The sequence below is a fragment of the Saccostrea echinata genome, unplaced genomic scaffold, assembly GCF_033153115.1.
Source record: "Saccostrea echinata isolate AGI-Se365-2 ecotype Australia unplaced genomic scaffold, CSIRO_AGI_Sech_v1 ptg000023l, whole genome shotgun sequence".
Lineage (NCBI taxonomy): Eukaryota > Metazoa > Mollusca > Bivalvia > Ostreida > Ostreidae > Saccostrea > Saccostrea echinata.
The window spans coordinates 6,109,325-6,136,010 of NW_026889772.1; the positions used below are offsets into that span (position 1 = coordinate 6,109,325).

At 33.1% G+C, this 26,686-nt stretch overlaps 1 protein-coding gene across 1 annotated transcript in view; it reads right to left on the reverse strand.

Annotated features, from left to right (window-relative positions):
- The window catches only part of LOC133191378 (uncharacterized), a 110,502-nt gene that overhangs the window by 36,451 nt on the left and 47,365 nt on the right, over positions 1–26,686 (reverse strand). The window contains exon 2 of the mRNA XM_061327133.1: positions 22,407–22,508. Coding sequence (XP_061183117.1) covers positions 22,407–22,508 — 102 coding nt within the window. The remainder of the gene's footprint in view (positions 1–22,406; positions 22,509–26,686) is intronic.

A 26,686-nucleotide genomic window follows, 5' to 3' on the forward strand; every position in this document is an offset into this window, starting at 1 on the left:
TGTTTAGGGTCAAGATGTTAAGAAAGGCTCCATGTTGGTGTAGAATATTCTAATTTTGGCCGTCTCTGGGGTTGCTGTAGACGTCTAAGATCTTAGCATTGCAAACGACATTTACACCACTTCTCGAATATATCGTTGCACAGTACTCTTGAAGTTTCTCCTTCACTTCTGTTAATATCTTAGTGAGGAGTAAAGAAAGACGCTTTGTAGACCATTTACTGAAACCAGCTTTGTATCTTTGTTTGTAAGGATTTTTATGAAGTTTCGGGATCCAATATAGATAGGGTAATTCAAATTCATTTTGGTTGTTGGGAATATTAAAACTGACATATGATTTTGAAGAATTTCATCCTTAGAAAGGGAGCTATGGGTATAAGTTGGATTACCACTTGTAGAATTAAATCCCAGTTCCTCTAAAATACAATTTATATAATGAGCCTTCCAAACAAAGACGATGTTGTTACCTGCTTTGTCAGCAGGGACCAGTACGAACTGATCACATGTAATCTATCTAATTCTTTTTTCACTTCTGAATTACTTAATACAGAAGAATAGATGGTTTTCATACTGCCCCTCAATCGTTTAATGCGAGATTTTAACATATATTTGAAATATTTAATCCATTCTGACAAAGTGTCAAGGTCTTCTTTTTCATGTCTGACCCAACGCCTGGCGTAATCTTCTACAGAATCCATAATATGTATGGAATTACGACGCCAGTTAAAGGATCGGGGTTCCCTATATTTAGGACCTTTTAAAATTAGTGTAAATGTAAAGGTATAAAAGTATAAAATGAAAAGGTAGAATTACAGTGTACTACTCAATGCATCTGTAACTACTCTTACGATTTGGTCTTATGAGTACTATAAAACAACTTAGCGCATGCTCACTGGATATATACATATGATAACACTTTATTTGTCTTAGTTTGACCACATTTAGATTGAATATCTCGAAGACTTTTTGAAATATTTGACCAAAAAAAAAATGAAAATGCTAAATATGCAATATAAGAAATAACGCCATTTTGAAAATCATGGCGGTCATTTTGAGAGTAGCCGAAACTTGAATGGCCTACGATATTTCCTATTCAGATAACAGATTAAAGTTTATAAGTAGTATAAACTCAGTTTATATCAAGGAAACAAACAAACACATTCACTTCCCTAAAGAGGCCCCTTAGTGGAAGATTTCCCCTTCGGGGGCCCCACAGATGGCCAATATAAGGGAGGGAAAATACCCAGCCTCTTTCTGAAACCAACGCCATAGCTGGCAGCATCTCGATTTTACAACAGCTATTATACTGTATTGGGGATTAATTTCACGGGTTGTAATTTTCACGTTTTTCTCTCTTCTGACACAATCGCGGTTTGTTGAATTCGCGGAATTGGTATATAATAAAAGTTACCTCCCTTGGCTATAATCGTTTAATCCATAGCAGATCACTTCACGAACAACAGGGTATGTTCATATAAAATAGTTAGATTTGATAATTAATTGACGATTAGTTAAAACAAGTGCAGTTATTAAAAGTCCTTGACTATAAATGTCGAATAACTTTCCTTTGTGCTATTACGATGAGTGCATGTACACCCCAAGATCTTCTTTCCGAAGGGACAATACATCGCGGCGAAAAACTACTGGACGGTAAGAAATGTGTTAATGTAGGTCGATGAAATAATAACCTTCCACATCTTCAGCAAGTTCGATAGTTATTTGAATGATTTTTAAAACCAAAATGTCGATAAAAACTAATACGTGTTTTGATTGATGAAACATGTAGCGTTGGCTATTATTACAGATCTTTTTAACAAATACAGGTTATTATCTGCTGATTTGAATTAAAGTAAAGCCTGATGATTAAAATAATTGAATGACAAGTACTACTCGTAATTTCTTAAATGACCATGTATTGCACGTATATATACCTATCGTAGTTTATTCTCAAATTTCAAAATATAACATGGAGGTTATTGAAAACTTATTCACTGTTTGTTGAATTCATGGATTTATTAACACCGTGAATATAGCGGATATTAACACCGCGAGTTATTTTCCCCCTATACAGTAACATTTATTCACTTGTCATTCATTTTTATTTCTGTTGTTTTCATTCCGCTGGACTAACTGCTTTTACTGGACTACTACATGTGTTTACCATGTGATAATGTTGTTATTATGAATTAGTGATCCGTGTCTTTGGACTTTGACCCCGCCATGAACCGCACTAGATCAGGATCCAGGGTTCGAAGGGTAGCAACCGTGGAGGTTGACGATCGTAACATTTGGACAATTGATTAATTGAAAAATGAACTTAAACTATGCGGCATCGATATTAATCATTCTATTCCTCACAAAATACTAGTGAAACTATGGTTAGATAACAAAGGCAAGAAAGAGATAGATACCGATGGGAAACAGTAAATATTGACTCTGCTCAGAGGAGACCAAGCGCGGTAAGGAATGAGGATGAAAACATAGCTCAATGTACCTCCAATATAACGGAACGATTTGACGAACTATCCGCTTCAGCCTACTCTGAAACATCTGTACCCGATGGAGGGGCCCCTCCTTACACCGATGTAAATGCGCATGCGCCAACGGAACCAGCAAGTATCACAGTTCCGGAGAGAAACGTAAACAGTGAAAATTCTGTGTTGATGGCTACACCGTTCGCCTTACAGGAGACAGTGAAATTTATACAACAGACACATAAAGATAAAGAAGAAGAGGACTATTCTTTACGCAAATTTTATGAAAACCGAAGTAGTGCACCGTTCGCAGCTGGATCTCCAGATCAATTAGCGGCTACCCAACTACACCCGAATTGTTCAAAAGTATCATGAAAGAAACGAGTGCGAGTGGCGTCCCTTCTGCGGACTTAAAGCATGTGATGGCAGTATCACCTACAATCCGGAAAGAAATCAGTTCGGGTAAGGACGTTAACATGTGTAAACTCTTGTTGTCAAATTATGTAGCCCCAAAAACTAAGAAAGAAGAAGAGAAGGACGAAAGTCTCAACAGAATATTATCCATCGGCGAATTTGTTAAAGGACTTATCGCATGATTTTTCAAAAATCTTAATTTTATGAAAAATATTATCTACAACCTTGTTTATTAAAATTCTGAATACAATAAACGTTTTTAAAAGCATATTTTAAGAGATATTGAGAATTGAAATTCAAATACGGCAATATGCATATTTCAGTCGGATTTCGGCGAAATACTGCTCTGACGTCATAGGCGACAATTCAGTGATAGAGAGATGAGAAGTTGCACATTATTTTCGAAGTTATCAACGACAAATGCAGCTTAATTATGAAAAATGCTGAAAAAATTAATTCCTAAAGTAATTTTCAATTACTATAGAAACATTAACTAGTTCTAAGGTATAAGACTTTTGAGATATTTTCGTTTTTTATTCCAAACATTTAGAATCTGTAGGTCTGATTACGGCAATGTTTCGTGATCGGAAAATTATTTTTCAAGACCGCCATCCTTTACAAAACATATGAAAGCATACTTGCATAAATTAATATTATGTTAAAAACGAAGAATAACAAATTTATGTAATATTAAATTTGTGAATCAAATAAGTTAATGCATGTGATAAAATGACAAATCAAATTGTATTGTGATGGCGAGTTTCTTCGTCTTCGCCGCGTCTCCCTCGCTATCGTCGCTGCTATTTTTACAATGTTAACGGATTTTTCAGATTATTTCTTGCTGACAATTCTAAAATATAAGGTTGGATATTAAATTTCATATCGATAAAATCAGTGATTTGGTCTTCCATAACGCAGAAAATTCAGGTTGTATCGCGTATATTTTAGTAAGATTTACGTGAAGAGCTGATCAGCCATTGTCGCCTTTGACGTCACAGGGTCACGTGATTGCTATCTAATTAAGTTAGATTTTTAATTCAGGGGTTTTCATTTGAGTCAATAATTGGTTAATACCGCGGTTTATCCGCAGTAAAAACACAAAATTTATAAACTGTGGTCATAAGGAACGTTTTACGCTTTTAATTTCAAATAATTTAGAAATATGCGATAAGTCCTTTAAGGCTTTCACCATATATAAATCAATCATGGTCGAAACTTTTCCTCAAAGAAGTAGCGAATTGGATGGATATCTTTCTCACATCATTGATGTTTTTTTCCACTTGGGGTCAACAATTTTATGAATATCATAAATTGTTCTCTGCCAAAGCTTCAACAGCTCTCTTACAGTACCATATTTAAGTAGATTGGGCTTTGGGGGACCCTTAATGAGAGTCTGTGCAGGATTTAGTGTTACGAAGTGTGAAAGATGTGGTTCGACAGTTCATAGCACACTTATGTGTAATGTTAAAGAACAGAAAATTCAAAGGACAATGAACAGAGATGTCGACATGCATGGAAGGAGTAGAAGATACCACCTGGGCAAAGAACTCTGCAACAATTACAACAGTGATAGAGGCTGCTTGAGAACAGAATGCAAGTTCCAGCATGTCTGTTTTATCTGCTTCCAGGCACATAGTGCTAAGAAATGTAAAAGGAAGAAAATAGAAAATTCACCTCATGGCAGTGGAAAGAACAATGCAGAATTACAGCCTTCAAAATGACTAGAATTCAAGGCTTCAACACCAGTAAATACTCATCGTTTGGGCAGTGAATTACAAGAACATCCTGATAAAATTTTGTACATTATTTGATTGACAGTCTAACCAATGGTTTTGACATTCTAATACAGCAAGAGGAAATTTGTAACAATTAAAAATGTAAGAATATGAAATCAGCTCGTGAAGACCCAAGGACAGTTGATAGTCTCAGAAGGGTGGAAGTAGAGAAAAGTTTTGTCATAGGCCCTTTTACATCCTCTCAATTCATGTTACATAGAATTAGTCCTGTGGAAATAGCAGTTGGAAAATATTCAGGAAAGAAAAGGCTCATTCTAGATTTATCTTCACCTCATAATGACCCAAATCATGAAAGCATCAACAGTTTAATTGACAAAGAGAAATGCTCACTTTCGTATGTTAAAATTGATGATGCTATTCGTCACATTCAAGAATATGGAAAAGGGTCAATTTCATGTAAAACAGACATTCAAGACGCTTTCAAGCAAATTCCTGTATAAACTGGACAGTGGCGTTTTCTGGGTTTTAAATGGAACAAGAACTATTATTTTTGTGTAAGATTACCATTTGGATCTCGATCTAGCCCTAAGATATTTGATAACCTTTCTCAAGCAGTGTGTTGGATTGCACGGCACAACTATGGTATCCATACAATTTTGCATTTGTTGGATGATTTTCGTACAATTGACAGGCCCACAGGCGATGGAAAAAGAACTATGTTAATATTAAAAATGATTTTTAAGAAGCTGGGAATTCCTATATCAGAGAAAAGGACAGAAGGTCCGTCGACTCGTCTTACTTATCTCGGTGTTATTCTGGATACAGAGAAAATGCAAGCCATTTTACCAGAAGAAAAAGTACAGCGCATTGCCAATTTTATTCATGATCTTTTAAGGAAAAAGTCATGCACAAAATTAGAACTTTTACAATTGTTAGGGCATTTTAATTTTGCTACCTGAGTTATACTACCAGACCGAGCATTTGTAAGCTATCAAATAAGTCTATCCACTACATTGAAGGAATTACACTATTATGTTCACTTAAATCAAGAGTGCATAAATGACTTGAAAATGTGGCTTACTTTTCTATCTGAATGGAATGGAGTTTTCAGTTTTCTATGAGCGTTATCTTACGTCCAATGCAGACCTCCATCTTTACACTTACGCTGCTTCGAATTCAGGTTTTGGAGAATACTACGATGGAAAATGGGTCAGTGAACCTTGGCCACTTGACCTGATGGATTCAACAGATGCAAAAATGTCTATAGCATTTATAGAACTCTATCCAATAGTCGTTGCAGCAATTCTTTGGGGACATAGTTGGAAAGGAAACGAATTCAGTTCATGTGTGATAATGAATCAGTGGTTAAAATCATACAAAAGGGACGTTCCAAAGAAACTTTTATCATGAAACTTATGCGTAGTTTAGTTATGTGTTATGTGTTCTGTACAAAATAATTTTTATTATATAGCAAACATGTTCCAGGCATTTTCAATGAAATAGCTGACGCTCTTTCTCGTTTTCAGTTTCAACGATTTCGCAATCTAGCTCCAAATGCAGACGTGAATCCAACCAAGTGTCCCCCGTAACACCATGGGACTTCAAACCGTTGTGAGTGAACTTTGGGACAGAGCTATCGGTGACAAGACCAGACGTCAATACCAGATTGGCTTACAGAGTTTCCTAAAATTTGTATCGTTGATGAACTTAAAGTCAAGTAATGGCTTGCCGATTGTTAGTGAGAAAGCGTTTATACAATACAATATGTTAGTTATTGTTATTCTGAGCTGCAACTAAGTTATTCTACTATCAAACTTTATTTAAGTGGTATACGATACATGTACCTTCGAATAGGTGGTTTTAACCCCCTAGAAAGCTATGGGAAACCATTACAAGGTCTACAAACCATTTTGTCAGGCATAAAGAAATCACAATGTAATAGAGACAAAAGAATTCGCTTGCCTATTATCATAGATATTTTAACAAAAATGTGTATGTTACTTGATCAAGGAATTTTGATGTTTTTACAGATAGCGTGCTTAAATCTGTTTGTACTTTAGCTTTTTTTCGGTTTAGGATGTGGGGAGTTTACCATTGATGAGAAATTTGTTGCAGCAAATAATCTATGTATTGACGATTTAACACTTTTTGAAGATCATTTGGTTTTGACTCTTAAAAGATCTATGACAGACCCTTTTAGGAATGGTGTTTCCATTCCAATTTTCGCACATGAAACTATTACCTATCCAGTGAAAGCCATGACCAAATATTTAAAAATGAGAAGCATCAGGGCTTTACACGAAGAACCATTATTTTTACAAAGTGACAATAGTGCATTATCTCGTAATGTTTTTATCCAGAAGGTAAAAATTATGTTAGATAAACTTGGATTAGATGGTAAAAATTACAATGGCCACTCTTTTAGAATAGGGGCAGCAAAAGTTAGATTGGAAGATCATTTATTGAAGACCCTTAGTCGCTGGTCATCCGACTGTTACACAACTTATATACAAACCCCAATTGAGATTATTAGAGATGCTCAGATAGCTATGTCTAAGGATTAAAGACTTAAATGTGATTTGTGTTATATATATATATATATATATATATATATATATATATATATATATATATATATATATATATATATATATATATATATATATATGAAGATAATTTCAAGAAGGAAATGTAAATATATTTTCTTTTATTTGTACATGTTTTTCTACATTGGCATTGCACATGTAAGCTTACTTTTAATGGTACTTAGCAGATGAAGTGAAGTATGTTCTGTATAAATATCCAAGCCACTTACATGTTACAGAAGTAAAAATATGTTTATGCACAGCAACGGTCTAAGTACTACAATACCTACATGATACAACACATACAAGCAAAGTACTGTGTACTTTCTGGACAATTTTTACATGCGCCTATGCACATTTACAGCAAGTACATACGTACTCATTTACACATAGATGTGCTTACGCACATAAAACAGGTACTTACGTACCACATATACTTTCCTGTGCTTACGCACAATTACTCCAAGTACTTACGTAATTTCATATATATACCTATGTGCTTACGCACACTTACATCAAGTACTTACGTACTACTTACGCACAGAAACAGGTACTTACATACCACTATTTAATTACCTGTGCTTACGCACAACTACTTCAAGTATTTACATACTTTCATTACATATACCCTTATGTGCTTACGCCCAAATTACATCACGTACTTATGTACTACTTATGCACAGGAACAGGTTTTTTTTAAATAAAATTATATATATAGTAATATAATAAAATTTAATAATACTAATAAAAATAATAATAATAATAATAAAATAAAATAGCTGTCTCTCACTGCCAATGACCATGTAGTGTACGGTGGCGCCATATTTATTCATTCTAAAGGCTTTGATGATATGATTTTCCACCAGAAATGTTAACTTTGAAAGTGTTTGCTTTACAAAGCGCGGGGGAATAAAACATACGCTCAGCTAAGACCTCGGGTCAACCGCAAATAGTTCATCATTTTGTGCAGTAATACAATTTTTATTATACCTCTATTAAAAATACTGAAATTTGATTGGCTTGTTAGAAGGCAAACTCAATAATGACTCCAAAAAGTACCATTTACAGCAATAATGACCTAGGAATCATTGCACGTGGGGTATGATGACCCGGTCATTATAAATAATGACCACTAAAAATGGCCTGTTAATTTAAATTCCATTCAAATTCAAAAATTAATGCATACAGTAATGATTTTACATTACAAAAATGCCGTTACAAAGATATGTAGGGTCTTTTTATGATACGGAATACGATTGTCCTTCAGATGCGTCATAAAATTTATCGTTTTCATTGAAACTTTCGTTACAATGTCAAATTCAACGAATGCAGACTTGGCTCTTTTGTACAGTAAAAGTCTTCACCAGATTGCCATTGTACTCGGGAATGGTATTTGTGAATTTATAAATATGCATGTTACTGACAATCACAGAGTGTTTTACTAAATCGGCGGTGCAAATTAAAACTTACAAGACTTGCAGGCGAAAAGTAAACAACTTCACTGGCGAATCCCGATCCCGATGAAACACTGATAATAACAGTTCGTAGGTCTAATACACAATTGCTTATTTTAGTAATTAAGCCTACAAAAATTGTTTTAACTTATATTGGTATAATAAAACAATCGATTACCCCTTATGAGGTCAACATGGTGAAATAAGGACCCTCGACCTGGCCCACTCGCTGACCGGACCTCGGCCGCTACGCGGCGTCTGTCAGGTCAGGTCACCTCGTGGGCCAGGTCTCGGGTCCATATTTCACCATGTTGACCTCATAAGGGGTAATTAATTGTATAATATGAACTCTTCAGGCGTGAAAGGCACAAAAGTAAATTCATCTATATATATATATATATATATATATATATATATATATATATATATATATATATATATATATATATATATATATATATATATATATATATATATATGAAAAATATTCAAACATATAAAACACAGAGAACGAGTAAAATATAAGTGCTTTCATTTCTTTTTCATGATGTTTTACAATATACTCATGGTAACGTTTATTGTGACGTCATAATAACTTAACGTTAACAAGTCTCTGATTGACGTCATGTTTTTCCACTACTTTTATACATGTAGAGTATTTTACTGAGTCACAATTATTTCTTCGTTATTGTATTATTTTGCCAAAAGTACGGGGAAATATGACGTCATTCAGAGACTTGTTTTATTTTGAAGTTTTTCCTCCAATATATTTTTTTTCTAAATTAATCAATGGACCCAATTTTTTTTTTACCTTTTTGCACTCAGAACATGTAATTTCATTGGGCAATAAAAATTGAATAAGCAAGAAAATTATTCTAAAGTCTTAAACTTTTTTCTGAATTAAGCAGAATAATCAAAGTTAATTTCTATATTTAGAAAAGAAAATCAGAAGTCGGGGTCTACGATGTAATTTTTTAGATATGACTGAAAAAGTGTAGTTTTTAAGTTACAAATGGCCCTATTTTATCCTCGAATTTCAGAATATATTTGCTATATTTGTCATAATATCATAATGAAATTCATGAAAGTGGAATATATGGAGATAACGAACAGTATCAAAAGTGCATTAAACATTACAAAATAGGTGCAGATCAAACACGGACCTCCAAAACATCAGAGTGGGATCAGGTGCCATGGAGGAGTGACCATCCCCTGCCGACCGGTCACACCCGTGTGCTTTTTGTCATGATCGGGAAATTACGGAAAAATCTGTCGACAATTCAGTTTGTATATTGTGGGCAGATTTACATATATTAAATATATTTATCGAAATTTTGCATTTTAACTACATATTTCTAAATAATTTAACGAGAATAAAAGTTAAGCTAGTTTGTGTGCGCAGTTGGATTGAGTTAGTGAACACTTCCTTTGCTTTACTATTGGTTAGGACTTTTCATTGGCTATTATTATAATGAATTATCAAATCATATCGTTTCTTTTGTAATAAAAGCGAGCCAAATCTAAATTCAAATCACTGCAGGTCCGGCGATTTCTGTCTGTAGACCTTACCACCTCGCACAAGGTATTTTATTAAATGTTAATTGTTAATAACTTTGGTTTACAATTTTTCTTAGTAAATAAACGACTCAGATTATGAGTAATAAAGTTTAATGTAATTAGTAATGTATTACTATGTATAAATTGTATATATTTACATGTACTTATATTTTTCTGTAGAATCACCTTGATGATATGTGAATAAATATACAAACCATCATCATTTCCATCTTTATATCACTAGGCCACAAATGGCGTCACCGGTATTTACAGTCAAAGGTGATTCTTGTGTGAGCGAGAATGTCTACAGGATTCAGTGAGCAGTCATCGGTAAAAATAACTCACCTGTGAAATTCCAGTACTACCGTTATTTTGATCGACGTACCTTTAAACAGCGGACTATGAAATTGGGACAACAAATCAAAACCCTACAAAAAGAACTCAACAGAAGTATAGATAAGGACAATGAAGAATATACCAGACCCAAAACAACCTACTTAACGCCAGTCCGAAATATACCAAAATTCAGTGGAAATGAAGAAAAGGACGACATTCATGTCGATGATTGGATAGAGGAAGTTGAACATGTTATCAATAGCCGCCGTATGAATAGAGAGGAGAGCATCGATTTTATATATTCGAATTTAACAGGATCAGCAAAAGAAGAAATTAAATACAGATCATATGAAGAAAAAAACAATCCAACTAAAGTTTTGTGCATTTTGAGTGATACATTCGGAAACAAAGAAGGAATTACAGTTTTACAGAGAAATTTCTTTGAGCGAAAACAGATGGAGGGAGAATCTTTACGTGAATACAGTAACGCATTGATGAACCTCATAAAGAAAATAACAACGAAAAACACAGATGTTATTCCGAATCCTGATCTGACCTTATCTTAACAATTCGCGCAAAATGTGATTGATATTTCATTATGCCGAGAATTGAAACGACTCATTCGACAGCAACCGAAAATGCATTTTCTAGAACACAAAGTGTTCAACAGAGAAGCATTCAACAGAAAACTCAGTAACGGAATCTACGAAGACGTCCGAGAAAACTAATCAAGAAATTGACAAGTGCCTAGAACTCATAAAACTACGAGAACAAAACATCGACAATCTAACAAAACGATTAGAACAACAGACTGTCAAAACCTAAAGAACAATACCGATCATCGTATCCACAATTACGCCGCCGTTACTACAACTGTAACAGTGAGAATCACCTCAGAAGAGACTGTCCACGCAACTTTTCTTCAAGTTATCAGCACTCGGGAAAATAGATCCTGCTGATGAGCAGAGTCTGACATCAGTAGGAAATAGAGGACTCTGTGTCAATCGTATTCTTGGTCCGAGCCCTACAGTCAACATAAAATTGTTTGGAATAGAAATCAACTGTTTGTTAGACACTGGATTCATTGTGATAACAATTACGGAAAGTTTTTTTATAGAAATAACATTGAAGCTATGTGCAAAACATTAAGAATGATGGGAAATTAAATTTGAAAGCACAAAATGGAATTTCTATTCCTTATATTGGATACATAGAAGCTGACGTTGAATGCATGGGAATGTTATTAAAGATTGTGGTATCTTGATAATTAAAGATCCAGAAGATACAATGACCAGAAAACATAAACATAATATCCCGGGAATTCTAGGAATGAATATTATTGGACAGTGTAGAGACATTTTTATTCAAAAACATGGAAATAAGTATCATGAAAAAGTGTCTGAAATATCCAACAATTCAAAAGTGAAGTCATCATTCCGAGTTTGTTGTAGTTCGGACATTCGTTCAAGTGATCAAGGGTCATTTCTACTTGCGGTTTGAACATCAGTGATTCCGACGTCTGGATTTCACCTCGAACACGTATAGCTGTATTATCTAGAGGAGAAGAAGTAATCAACGAGAACAGTGATCCCGTACAATTTTCTAATTGTGGTACAGTGCAGGAAATATATGTGCAGTGTAATACAACTGAATCTGTTACCGAACATTCCTGTGACCCAAATTTCCGTACTCCTGTTAATTTGAACAACATAGATGCAACAGACCAAGAGAAACGCAACATAGAAAATTTATTCTACAAATATTAAAATGTATTTTTGCATTCAGATTTAGATAAGAGATTTACAGATACAGTGAAACACAACATTCTACTTACTTATGAAGTGCCCGTTAACTTACCATACAGACGAATTCCCCCGACTCAGTTCCAAGAAGTGAAACAACATATTGGAGAACTATTACATAAAAATATCATCAGAGAAACTACCAGTTCATATGCATCGCCAATTGTGATTGTTCGCAAAAAGAACGGCGACTTACGACTATGTGTAGACTATCGGAAATTGAATTCAAAAACGGTCAAAGATGCATATCCTCTTCCCCTCGTTGAAGAATCATTTGACACACTGTGTGGATCTCGTTATTTCTCTACTATGGATTTAACTTCGGGATATAACCTAATGGCAGTGGAAGAGAAGGACAAGCATAAAACCGCGTTTACCACACCTTTTGGACTCTACGAATTTAACACCATGCCGTTCGGTCTATGTAACGCTCCCGCAACCTTTCAGAGACTTATGCAACATTGTTTCCGCGACGACGTTTTCCGGATACTCCCTGTATTCTTAGATGACATCATTGTGTTCTCGCGGTCAATAGAAGAACATATTCAAAGATTAGAAGTAGTGTTTCAAAGGCTTCGTCAGCACGGACTTCAGTTAAAACCATCTAAATGTGATTTTTTCAAACAGGAAGTGAAATACCTTGGCCACATTGTTTCAAAGCAGGGAATTAATACAGATCCAGAAAATGTGAAAGCCGTGAGTGACTGGGCAACACCATCAACACCAAAACAGTTACATTCGTTTCTTGGTTTCTTGGACTAGCGTCATATAACAGACGTTTTATTAAGTCATTTGCGCAAGTTGCAGCACCCTTGTACAACCTAATCAGGAAATTCCCTAATGCATCTAAGAAGTTATTCTGTGACAGTTGGGATAGTGAATGTGAAAAATCGTTTCTGTTACTGAAGAAATTACTTACCTCTGCTCCGATTCTAGGATATGCGGATTCCACAAAGCCATTCGTACTGGAAGTAGATGCAAGTCTCAGCGATTTGGGAGCTGTACTTTCCCAACATCAAGATGGTCATTTACGTGTTATCGCATACGCAAGCAGAGCTCTGCGTCCCAATGAACGAAATATGCAGAACTATAGTTCACGACGTTTCGAACTTTTCGCTTTGTATTGGAGCATTACTGACAAATTTAGGGATTATTTCGGGAATTCCACTTTCACTGTATATACCGATAATAACCCGCTTGTGTATCTACAGTCTTCCAAATTAAAAGCATACGAACAACGCTGTCTCAGTCTCAATTGGCATTATTCAACTTTGAAATAAAGTATCGCAGTGGAAAGCATAATTCGAACGCAGATGCTCTTTCACGTGAATTAGAGAGTGATGAAGAAATACCTACCTCATCAGCCAGTCTTGGAAATTTGTGGTCATCTGAAACTCCAAAGGATGTTAAGTGTGTACAACAAAGTCTGTGTAAAGATTCACCTGAAGTGATGTGTGATGCGGTGATGTGTGATGAAGTAAAATGTTCTTTTTACCAGTTCAACCATAAAGATCTGAAGCAATGACAGTCTCAGGACAAAGTCATTAGCCAAATTTTAACATTCATGAATCAAGGCGTCTATCCAGAGAAAGAAGAACGCAAGAATTGTGAAAAAGATGTTCATATTCTTCTTAGACAATGGAATCGTTTAACTCTGGAAAACGGAATACTTTACAGAACTTTGTGTGATCCGAAAAACCAAGCAATACATTTTACCATCTTCATTGAAACTAGAAATTCTTAACCAGTGTCACAACAACCTTGGCCATCAGGAAATTAAAAGAACCTTCAGTGTAATCAAAGACCGATGTTACTGGCCTGGGATGTTCAACGATGTTAAGGAATATTGCAAGAATTTGTAAACGTCGTTGTGTAGCCAAATCCGAAAACTTACTGATTAAACCAATTTTCTTGTGAAAGCAGGATCCAACCTCCTTCAATATACGACTTTCATGTCTGTGCTAATCTATTAGATCTAAGAAAGTAATTAATATGATTGTATTTGAATAAGATTTTTAAAATGTTTGTTAAATAAAATTCAATCTATTCAATTTACCAAAATTCATTCAATTTTTTGATAATATAATTTAATATAATATAATAAACATAATATATATGACTGTCGTCATGAGAAAAGGGACCTAAAGGTCAAAATTCCACAAATTGACATTTTGGTAAATTTTGATAGACTGACTCTTTCTGAATGCAAATATACATAAATTTTAAAAATATCTCACTTTTTCAGTATTTTATGAGCATTTTAGTGGGGCGCTTCAAAACAACGTTGACGTTACTCACTGAAAACGTAATGACGTCGCGTGCGTCAAATTCAGTTTCCAAACATTCTTGAAATTATTTAGATAACCTTACTCGTTTTGACACATATAAACTTGAGAAAAAAAATGTTTTTTTCTTCCAAGAAACTAGTATGTAATTATTCCTAAGGAAAGTCACCTTAGTTCATTATATTTGAGCTGATCTAGTAATTTCGTAAAAGGAGGAGGGGGGATTCTGGACAGGATCTAGAAACGGTTTATATTCAGTCAAAAACATAATAATGATACTTATTGAATTTTACACAGGGTATTCTTTTTTTTATTTTAATAAATACTCTAGCTCAATTTATAAAATATATAAAGGTGTAATATTAAAACATAAAAAACTACACAGATGTCCCAAAGAAAAGGGAGATATCCCCAATCAAAAGAAGGCACCGCGCGCGGGACATCCCCTCGCAAAAGAGCACATCGATCCCGATATATATATATTTTTTTTTTCAGTTAAAAGGACGCATTCACTTACCCACACACACGCGCGTTACTTTATCCCCTATAACTTTGTTAGGAGGGGATAATAATACCCCATGTATTTTCTGTATCAGCGAAGAATTCTAATAAATAAATTCAGATGCGCCATGATATGTAAAATTGTTTTTTTTTTTTTAATATTTTTTTTTTATTTTTAATTAATTTTTTTTATTTTTATAATTTTTTTTAAAAGTTTATTCCGTTCATAAACAAATCATAAATATAAAAAAAAAATCTGCTTGCTAATTCCTAGCTGATTTTTTTTATTAAACCTTTTTTTGGAATACTTAAAAAAAATATTTAGATAATATATTTAAATAATTAAGTTTCTATTGTCCATACAATTTAATTTCTTCGCCTGTCTTAATTATGGAGTAGAAACATAAAAAAGGCACATAATGATTACAAAAGATTGTCTTATGAAAGTTTATTCCGTACATGAAAATTGAAACTTTTTGTAAACTTCTTACTTAAGTAAATCACACCTAGTTAACCAAAAGCGGTTATAAATGATTCTGTACTTTGATCTTTATTGGGGGGGGGGGGGGGGGAGAGGGGGGCACCTGTGCCCTTGACGCTACTGCTGTACAACTTAGTCACAACAATCGTTCTTCATTTCTAAAAAGGGCCGCTACTGTAATATATATATATATATATATATATATATATATATATATATATATATATATATATATATATATATATATATTAAGAAAAACATTATGGAAATTGGCTTCTGTAAAAATGATTCCTAATGTGAGAATGAATAGACAATTCGCGATCATATTGCCAGATACTAATTCTTACCTGCTGGACATACAATTATAGCCGGCAGTCACTTGTCATATTTAAGCTTACTAAAGCTCGACATTTCAAATCACAATCCTAGAAAAATTAAATTTCTTGTAGCATTGCGCTCGATCTGAAATAATAACCTCTCTGGATTCCTGGAATTGATACAATCAGAATCTCGTCAGATATTACCCACTCATGTTATTGCAAGTCAATGTTTACAACGATTGTCTGGTTTCCAACTCAGATTTACGGACAATTCTTTAAAAACATCGTATAGTTTGATCAAAAAGATGGTTGTACTGCTCATGGCTCTTTTTATATATGCGCACTAAACGGAGCTAGACTTTTCTGTGCGGATTGAAATATACGAGGTATACAGTTGCATTACAATTTTGACGAATTAAATTTGAAATTGAAACTGAATATCGTGCGAGACTTGAATATATCTTCTTCCGTGACATCAGCTATATATACCGACACCTATGCTTTTCATATTTCGATGCGATGAAATGCACATATATGTCTTAACCAATAATCAATTATTACATTCAACACACATGTTTATACTTTTTTGTATGAGGCGAAGCGGTTAAGCAGTATCCCCTGGAATGTTTGAAACTTTACCGCTTTAACTTGACTCTCTTCATAGGCGACTTAGTATCTGCTTTTGCCTTGAAAGGTAAAGGTAAAATAGGCGAACCATTTTTTTCCCCTATTTATTTTTTTAATACTAATTCCTTTGAAACTCGAAATTAAAGAACATAAAGAACATGACTAGTATTTTTGCCTGTTACCTCACGATTGCAACATTTTTCCTTAAAAAGCAGAAAGGTGTGTGTGTCTTTTAAATCCTTTTCCTTAAAGTCATGTACATTGTACAGGTATAGACTTCAGTTTCCCGACATCAACGGAACTTTCAGAAAATGTCGAAATATCCAGGGTATCGAGATATCAGAGTTTAGATCGACGTCCAAGATTTCAACGCGAAACGTGACTAATTTATTACATACATGAATTCAATAATGCGTCCTTACATATTTCAAAGCTTTACATGAATCTCCGTTTTTTCTGCTGTACACATCACCAGTGCTTTTATTTTTCATCTTTCTCAAAATGTAGATTTCTTGATTGTCTTTGTTGTCTTACGATTGGTGTTAATGTTGTTGATGATTTTGAACATTTATATAACATTTGAATATGACATCCATAACCACTTGTTACTAGTACTTTTCCCTCTATCAGTGATTTAATTTCATAAGATGTCGACATATCAACATCTATTAGAAGTTCGTAATTTCTTTCCAGCCTAATTTATTGTTTAATCTTTTGTTTCTTCTGCAGGTTTCATAAATATTTTCCATTATAATATCACTGATATGATCATCAACATTGAGTATAATGCTCTTAGAAAAGTCCACACTACCTGTATTTTATTCCTAAACATACTGCAATTCAATTTCAAGCCGGCTTTTATCGGAAAAATTTAAGTAAATTGATGAAATAGTAATTTTTGTCAGAAACTACTTTTTAATGTATTTATTTGATCATTACAAAATTGTTTCTTTTCTTAGAGTATTTTTTAGCAAAATGTTCGTGGCACCCCCTCCTCCATTTTTTCCTTAGCATATTCTCTTGTTGTTAATTTACATGTAGTATAGAATTATTTAAATAGGGACCGCCCCCTCCCTCCTGTCCTCATTTATCGGTTTAGAAGGATGTTCGAATTTCAAATGTAACCTGTATCTATATCCAAACAAAGATGGTTTTTCTATTTTAGTTTGAACTTTTACTGGTTGCCTTTTTATTTGGAATTTTTTTTTTTGCATGTCAATTACCCCCCCCCCCCCCAAACACACACAAACATTTGGAAATCGGCGCTACACCCTGAGCTGATTTAACTGTGTATATCGATATATTTAACTATGGATTAAAACTGAAATTTCTACATTCTCTTGAAGGTGTTTTTCAGAATAAAGAAAAACTTGTAAAGAACGCGTATATATGCACTGATCTCTCTCTGAAAAAAAAAATTAGATACGTGTATGTAGAACACCTTTTAATATTAAGACACTTAATATGAGACGAATTTAAGCATTTGCAAATTGCTCAGAAAACAAATATATAGCATCTTTAGTCATGCATAACATAAAGACATCGCTATTCATCGCTGAACCTAACACTATGTTCAATGTTGAGATTAACTATGTGATATCAAGTTAAATACTTAAACAGAATTATGAATAAATGCATGTACTTAATAGTAACATTATTATTATTTTATTAAAAATGTCTACATAAAATTTCATATAATTTGATTTTTGTTTTTTTTTGTTTTTTTTAAGTTACTCTTGAAAATATAATTTCATTTCTTGTTCAGGAAACGCAGTCACCGAAAATACTTCCGTGTTTACAATACTCCGACTTTGACGTCGTTTTCTGCGCAATGTGACGTCAAAAGATAAGGGCCCTTTTCTCATGACGGCAGTCATATATATATATATATATATATATATATATATATATATATATATATATATCCAAGAAAAATCACAGTGGTCGGTGATAAATATAAAAAAAATATTTAAACATAAAAAAACACAGAGAACGAGTAAAACATAAGCGCTTTCATTTCTTCTTCATGATGTTTTACAATATACTCATGGTAACGTTTATTGTGACGTCATAATAACTTAACGTTAACAAGTCTCTGAATGACGTCATATTTCCCCGTACTTTTGGCAACACAGTGTTGGAACCATCCAAATGTAAAGAAAATGTGTTGGTAATGACGGACATCAGAGAACTCTTCATAGACGGGACATAAAACGCGTACCTACAAATTCAAACAGTGATGCGTGTGACAATAATAAAAGCAGTGACATTGGTTTTCCAATACCCTTACGACGTAGTTTACCTGTGCGCGGAAAGCAGGACAGTATGTGAGTTTAATTCTCAACTAAAAACTGTCATGAAGAATTATAGACTGTGTGAATTTGAAAAATAAGACTTGTGCGTAGGATTTATATTACATGTATATTTTTGTGTCCATTAATTTATTAAAATTTGATTTTATCGGGACGATAAAATTCAAAGCAGGGAAGTATGTGGGCAGATTTATATATATTAAATATATTTATTGAAATATTGCATTTTAACTACATGTTTCTAAATAATTTAACGAGAATAAAAGTTATGTGCGCAGGTGGATTGAGTTGGTGCTTTACTATTGGCTAGGACTTTTCATTGGCTATTATTATAATGAACTATCAAATCAGATCGTTTCTTTTGTAATAAGAGCGAGCTGAATCTAAATTCAAATTACTGCAGATCTGGCGATTCCTGACTGTAGACTTTACCACCTCGCACAAGGTATTTTATTACATGTTAATTGTTAATAACTTTGGTTTACATTTTTTTAGTAAATAAACGACTAAAATTATGAGTAATAAAGTTTAATACGTATTTACTTGTCGTATGTAATGTATTACTATGTATAAATTGTATATATTTACAAGTACTTATATTTTTCTGTAGAATCACCTTGTTGATATGTGAATAAATATAGAAACCATCATCATTTCCATCTTTATATCACTAGGTCACAATATAATGGCCTAACAATTAGTATGAAAAACGTCAGTCAGCATTTGACTCAATGATAAATTGTATTTGCTGACAAGGTCATTGTATCGACCATAGAACTTACAAAACAATGACTTTAAACGAGACTGCTGAAAGTTAATTTAATGAGTATTTCAGGACCAGCATAACATATTTCACCGCACAAAACAACTCTTTGTTCAGCATGCATGGAAAAATAGGAATCCAAACTTAAAAGTACTGTAAAAACTTAGAAAGAGAAAAATTGATAATTTTCTTCAAAAAAAAAAAAAAACTTCCGCCAGAAGATATATTTCCTTACTTAATGCTTTTTGTATAAAATTTAATTGTGGGCTTTCAAATGAATGTAGCTTAACTTGCATTTTAGAATTCAAATTTCTTACTGTAAGAACTAATGCAGAATGCAGAATTTTAGAAATAAAGATCCAGACAAAAATCTACTCAAAAGCTCAGGATCGAACCTCTTGAACATTTATACACACGACGATAATTTGATATGTCAAGTCAGGCCCATAAGTAGCGATGTTTGACAGGTGCCCCCCCCCCCTTATTTTGTCAGCATGTGGTTAACTATAGAAAACAAAGAAATTTTCTTTTTGTGCCCATTCAATAACTTTTCAAGTATCTTAGCATAGCCTGGTATCTCACCGATTCGTAGATCTGATTCAAAAATAGATATGATTAAATAACAAAGTTTTTCGTTTATTATGATTAGGATCATCATCAGTCATCTAAGAAATTAGAGCTTGCTGCCTAAAAGATATTTCAAAAACAAAATAAAGGCAACAGGTATGAAAATAAGCCTTTGAATATTTAATCATGTGAAGAAATAAATTACTTATTTCAATTTTTGATTTCTTTCTATTTTGCATAAACAATTAATGTTAACCACTGTCCATTCTTTATATCATAACTCAGATAAAGGTTATCTCTGACGACCCCCTTCTTAAGATAATTTAATGCTAATACAAGGGTTAGCTCTAGTCTATAGAGGATATGATATATTTATTGCTTAGACAAAGATTCCCCTGTCACCCTTTAATAGCATAATTGCTCAGACAAGCTATTGTCACTCTAGAATTACATATTGTAATGCTAAGACAAAGATCATTACCCTTGATTACCCTTTGATATCACCATAGCAATGTAGGTTACCTCTTTATACCTTCCCTATTTATTTTATAATAAGAAAATGATACCTCTGCTCACTCTGTCATGTAATAATATATATTCTGGACGTTCGTCCGTTTCCATGGCAATGGTAGGAATATAGAAAAATTCAAATTTTGACTGTACATCTAGAGTTTCTAATTTCTGTAAAGTTTGTGCGTACAAAAGCAATATGTCGCCCGACTTCGTTTGGGGCGACATAATAAGAAACAGAAGAATCACTATAAGGTCTTCCGTGAAGACGGTAGACCTTACTAATAGTGAAATAAAAACAACAGAAGACCTTAATAATAATTTTAACCAACAGAATCAGTAAAATGTCTTCCGTTGGAAACAGAAGACCTTAATGATTCCTCAGGGAAAAAAGGCATTTGCAGGGTAATTAAAACATGCTAATTGACATGTCTAGCCTTTTTATGTAATTCAGTAATTCAGTAATTTGACTGCATAACTTTTGTTTATAAGAATTTTTTAAGAAAAAGTTATTAGAGTAAGATATAAAAATTTCATTCGAGTGAGTAATGTGGCTAGGATTTATTTTTTTACTATCAAATAATTGAGACAGCCATGTGTTATATTTGTTAACAATGGATAGATAGAAGAGTATGATAGATTGATAGATAGATTAGAGAGAGAGAGAGAGAGAGAGAATATTCTCGACCCCTACATCTACAGAACTTATTACAGGCTGGATAAAATAGAAAAAAGAAACAAATTATATTATTAAACATTAATTCCTCCATTATTTCTAAAAGACCAATTTCCCTTTTATAACATTTATAGGAAAATCTTCCGGAACAAGACAACCACTAAAAATATTTAAAACACCTATATCTCAGATCCTGATGTGACGTCATCACCGAAAAGTTATCCAACTAGGTTCAAATCATTATTTATCTTACCTTAAATTTGCAAGAATATTGACAAAGCCACGCACATTTCTTTTCAAAGTGCGTTAATATGGTTGATATTAACGTACTTTCAAAAGAAATATTTTTTTTTCAAAAAGTGCGTTAACCTGGTCCCAAATTTAACACAGATGCATAAATCCTTCCCATGTTGGACTTCATTGAACTTATGGGTCAGTGAAACTGGTGAATGATCTGAGCTACAGCTTGTGAGAATACCATATTCTGTATGTCAGTTAATAAGGAGGTGGATATGCAAGCAAAGTCCAAGAGCAACTAATGTCTACTTTCTCCAGCCATGATGTTAAGGTAGGCTTTAGCTCATTTGAATGTTTACTGTCAGTGATGAATCGAAAAACTTTCCAAAGCATTTTAAAGGAATGTCAACTATCGTTGGAATTTTTTCGACTTGGGCCCTTATATTGTTGACTGATTTATCTCTTCTTCAGCACCAAACACCTTGTTTCTTTTTTTTAAATTTCATTGTGTCCAAGGTACAGAATCTTCCAGTGAAGATAAAACCCATTTCGCTTACAAGCAGGTATATGTTCATATTAACTTCTTTGTGCAAACTTATCAATTTAATTTGTATATCTGCCCCCTCCATTCCCCATTGCTCCAATACTTGCGAACAGAAAAAACAATCCACTGGAAGTAACTGTTGTAATTATTGCTCTGTACTATCAAACAAAACATGTATTTCAATATGGAGTTTCAACATATGTTTACAATATGAACAAATCTACCAACCTTCATGGGGTAAACAGCACTGCTTAGTACCTTCACAATGGTCACACGAGAATGGTTTCTGTTGACACCAGCCTCCTTTCTCAATGCATGGACTATCACTAGCTATCAGAGACAACAAAACAATTCTTAGATTTAATCTGTAAAGAAATTTATATCCGTTTTGTTTGAAAGTCGACATTTCATAGTTATCATTGTTTTTATTTAATTTTTGATCAAATTTTATGATGATAAATCTATATTTGTGATGCACTAACATATAGGGTAGCTAATCCGATGAAAATTTAGGTAATTGGTATAGCTACTCCATTAATATTAGCTCACATTTGTTTTTAATGTCATAATGCACTTATTTTTATGACATTTCATTAATTTATATGTGAATGAAATACTTCATTTTTAGTCCCATCACTTAGGTTGGTAACGAAGATAGGATAGAAAAAAATATTGTTAAAAACAAATGAAATCCTTAACTTCAAAGTCAATCAACAATCTTTAGTAAAATTTTCAGCTTTTTTCAATATCTTCACCGTGAGAAAGATAATAACTGTAGTACTTTTTGAACTGGTGGACGTAGAATAACTCTTCAAATTTGCGACCGGTTCTTGGACACCTTTTAGCTTTGTTTTACGTATAATTAAAATAGAATGCTCAAACATCAGAATATATCATATTAAAAAGAGGGTGTAAAACTGTATAATTCATGTTCTGTATTTTAAGTACAAATTTTGTTCATGTGAAACATGTGAATAATTCTTGCTGTGAATTTCATTCAGGTATGGTATAGCAATTTCTATGGTCGATACAATGACCTTGTTAGTAAATACATATATAGTTAACTCGAATGATAACTGACATTTCTCGTACAAATTGTTAGACTATTATTTTCAGACTGAATTGTCTACAGATTTTTCCCGATCATGACAAGAAGCACAGGGCTGGTGTGACCGGTCAACAGGGGATGCTTACTCCTCCATGGCACCTTGTCCCTCCTCTGATTTATAAGAGGTCAAAGTTTGTTCTGCTTCCAATTTTCATTTTTTTTTTAACCAAGTGAAATAAATACGTGTAGGCAGTATGTTGTCCAATACCATGAATGAAATATTTTTTTTTAATATAATTTGATATTTTAAATTGCAAAAAACTTCTTTTGATGTTTTCAAAATTTACAGCAAAGTCTATACCTAACACAAACAACATGTATTAACAATTAGTACATGTATATTACACTATTCTTACATGATCGGGCTTGCACAGTAAACAGTTTCGTTCATTAGACTTTGTACATAGTTGTGAGCTTAAAATCAATGTCCTTCATCTATATTTCACATGCCGAGATTGTAAATGAATTTTAAGTTAATTATTAATGGTATTCATTTATCATTATAGTCCCTATGAATGGTATTGTACCAGAAGGACAAACCTCTTTTTAATCAAAGTATACTGAGAGAACTGATAGGCGGACACATGATAGCAAGTTCTCAGGTACGTTTTATTTGCTGATCAGGAAAAAAAAATCATTTTGTACATTCTTCTAAACTTGTTGTTCTATAAAATTTTAGTTTAATGAATATGTTCTTCCTAATTCAAGTTAAACAGATTTTTTTTTATTTGACACAGGAGTTGAATGTTGTTTAAATAAGTGTTGTTGAAAAATCTCAAAAATTGTTAAATTTCAAAGTAATTTTTCAAGGTTTTCACAATTGTTAAATTTCAAAGGCATTGTTCAAAGTTTTCATAAATTGTTAAATTTCAAAGCTATTGTTAGCTATTGTTTAAAAAACCACGAACGATAGTATTGTTCTCCCGCCTACCTCTAGTCAAATTTTAAAATTTTACAGTTTTGAATTATGTTTTATATTTATATATATTTATATTTCCCATATATACTTATATGGGAAAACAAAGAGGGATGACTCTAATTTTTGTGAAAAAAAATGCGTTTTTCAATACAGAAATCAAGAAACAAAAATTCCTTTTTAAGGGTTTTATGAATTGTTATTTCACAAATTCATACCAAAGCTTTTGTTGTTTCACCGGGGGGGGGGGGGGGGGGCATATTTTTACAGACAAAAAAATGCAAAAATTGTCATTTTATTACCAATTTCAAATGACATTATCAGTAAAATAAGTTCTTTTGTCAAGCTTTTATGTTGAATTTTATATAAGTTAAACATACTGAAAGTTATCCGTTTCCATGCGATTTGAACATCTACATGTAGCGATTTTTAAAGCCTGATTTTACTGGATAAAATTTTCATCCCCCCCCCCTTTTGAAAAGAGTCGTTAATAAAAGCAATTAAGTTTTTGACACCGGTTTTAAATTATTAATCAGTTAATAATGAAGTCTTTTTTGCATTTAATCAAGTTTTAATGGCCAAACTGTCATTTATATTTTATTAAATGGGTGTAAAATGTAAGCGGAAATCGAGAGTTAGCTTGCGTAGTTCTTATCAAAAATGAAAATCAAAGGCATTTCTCAAAGTTCTCATATAATTGTGTTCAAAGTTCTCATATACATGTAACTGTGTTCAAAGTTCTCATAGATTTACAATTTCAAAGACATCCATCAAAGTTTTTATTAATTGCTAAATTTCAAAGGCAGAGTTCTCATTAATTGAATTTCAAATTTTGACAGTGTTCGAAGTTCTCATAATTCCATAAAGTTCGGAGTTCTCAAATAATTGTGTTCAAGGTTCTCATAAATTGTAAAATTTCAAAGATAATGTTCAAAGTTATCATAAATTGTTAAATATCAAAGACATTGTTCAAGTATTAATAAATTTACAATTTTCAAAGACATAAAACTAATGCGGCTAATTTTATGTAATTTACTAATATAAACGAAGATGATGTTGTTATATTCATAATATTTGAAAAAAAGTTCATTTATCCTTATAATCGGAAATGAGCGGCGATTAATGATCGAATTCAATTAGAGTGCTAATTAAGGAAATTTTTCAGTTTTGTGTGAGTTATTGGTTCATGCTTATTACACAGACTTGTCACGTAGGCATATTTCATGAAGAGCGCTAGCGCTTCATGAAAAATATACCTACGTGCAAGTCTGTGTGATTTACACACCAATAATTCACACTAAACTGAAAAACATTCCTTATATTTACATTTTACATGTTTAAAAGCTGCAAAAATACTTTCAATATTTCAATTTCTCGCTGTCCTATATCGTTATATTTTATTGACGTCTCTGTAGCCTCATTGTGACGTCACTTTAGCGCGATTTTCTCCGTATGAAGCACACTAAACTTAAAAACATTCCTTATATTTACATTTTACAAGTTTAAAAGCACCAATAATATAATATACTTGATGTTTGAATTATTCGCTGCCCTATATCGTTACATTTTTATTAACGTCTCTGTAGTTCACTGTGATGTCACTTTAGCGCGAGTTTCACCGTGTATATTTCTATGCGTGAGTATACACAAAAAATGACTTTCAAATTAATTTCACAGTTGGCTTAGTAGAAAAACACAGCAAATGTAAATATATGAAAATCGCATTCAAATAGATATCTTAGTTAGTATAGTAGAAAAACACAGCAAATGTAAATGTTTTAGTATTGTTTATCTAATTACACCCACTGATCAAACGACTTTGACTACATAAACGTCAAGTACATTGTATGGTTGAAGAAAACCACGTGGGGCGAAACCACTCAGCGAGAATAGGTAATCGGGACGAAACCATTCTGAATCCATGAAAACAACAGAGATCGAATACGGGGAAACCAGCTAAAGTAGCGTACCACAGCAATGGGCCTTTGACGGAGAAGGCCACCAGAGCATTTGTAAAAGGAACTTCCATCCAATAGAGGCGCTTCTGCCAAATAAAAAAAGAAAGTTCACTTGAAGTCGGAAATAATAGGCCCATCAGTATACTACGCGTACATGTATGTACAGTGTCAGAAACTTTTGAAATGTGACCATGTTCAACTCTTAGATTATTAAAACAATAATAACTTGCTGTATTCATACCGATCAGGTTTTAGAAACAAATTTTCTACAAACACTTGTTTTACTTAGATTTTATAAGGCATAGTACAAAAAATAAAGAATTAACAACATCTTTTGTCACTGTTGATCATTCAATTTTATGTTTTAGGTGTTCTTTCAACTAAGTGGTTCAAATCGATCTTGTAAACAGCAACAAGGTCATGTCTGACATTTCGTCAGATTTTAACCCAATAAATTGCGGTGTTCAACAGAGGAGTACTTCAGGTCCAGTTTTATTTTCAATTTAGGTAAATGATATGCATATGT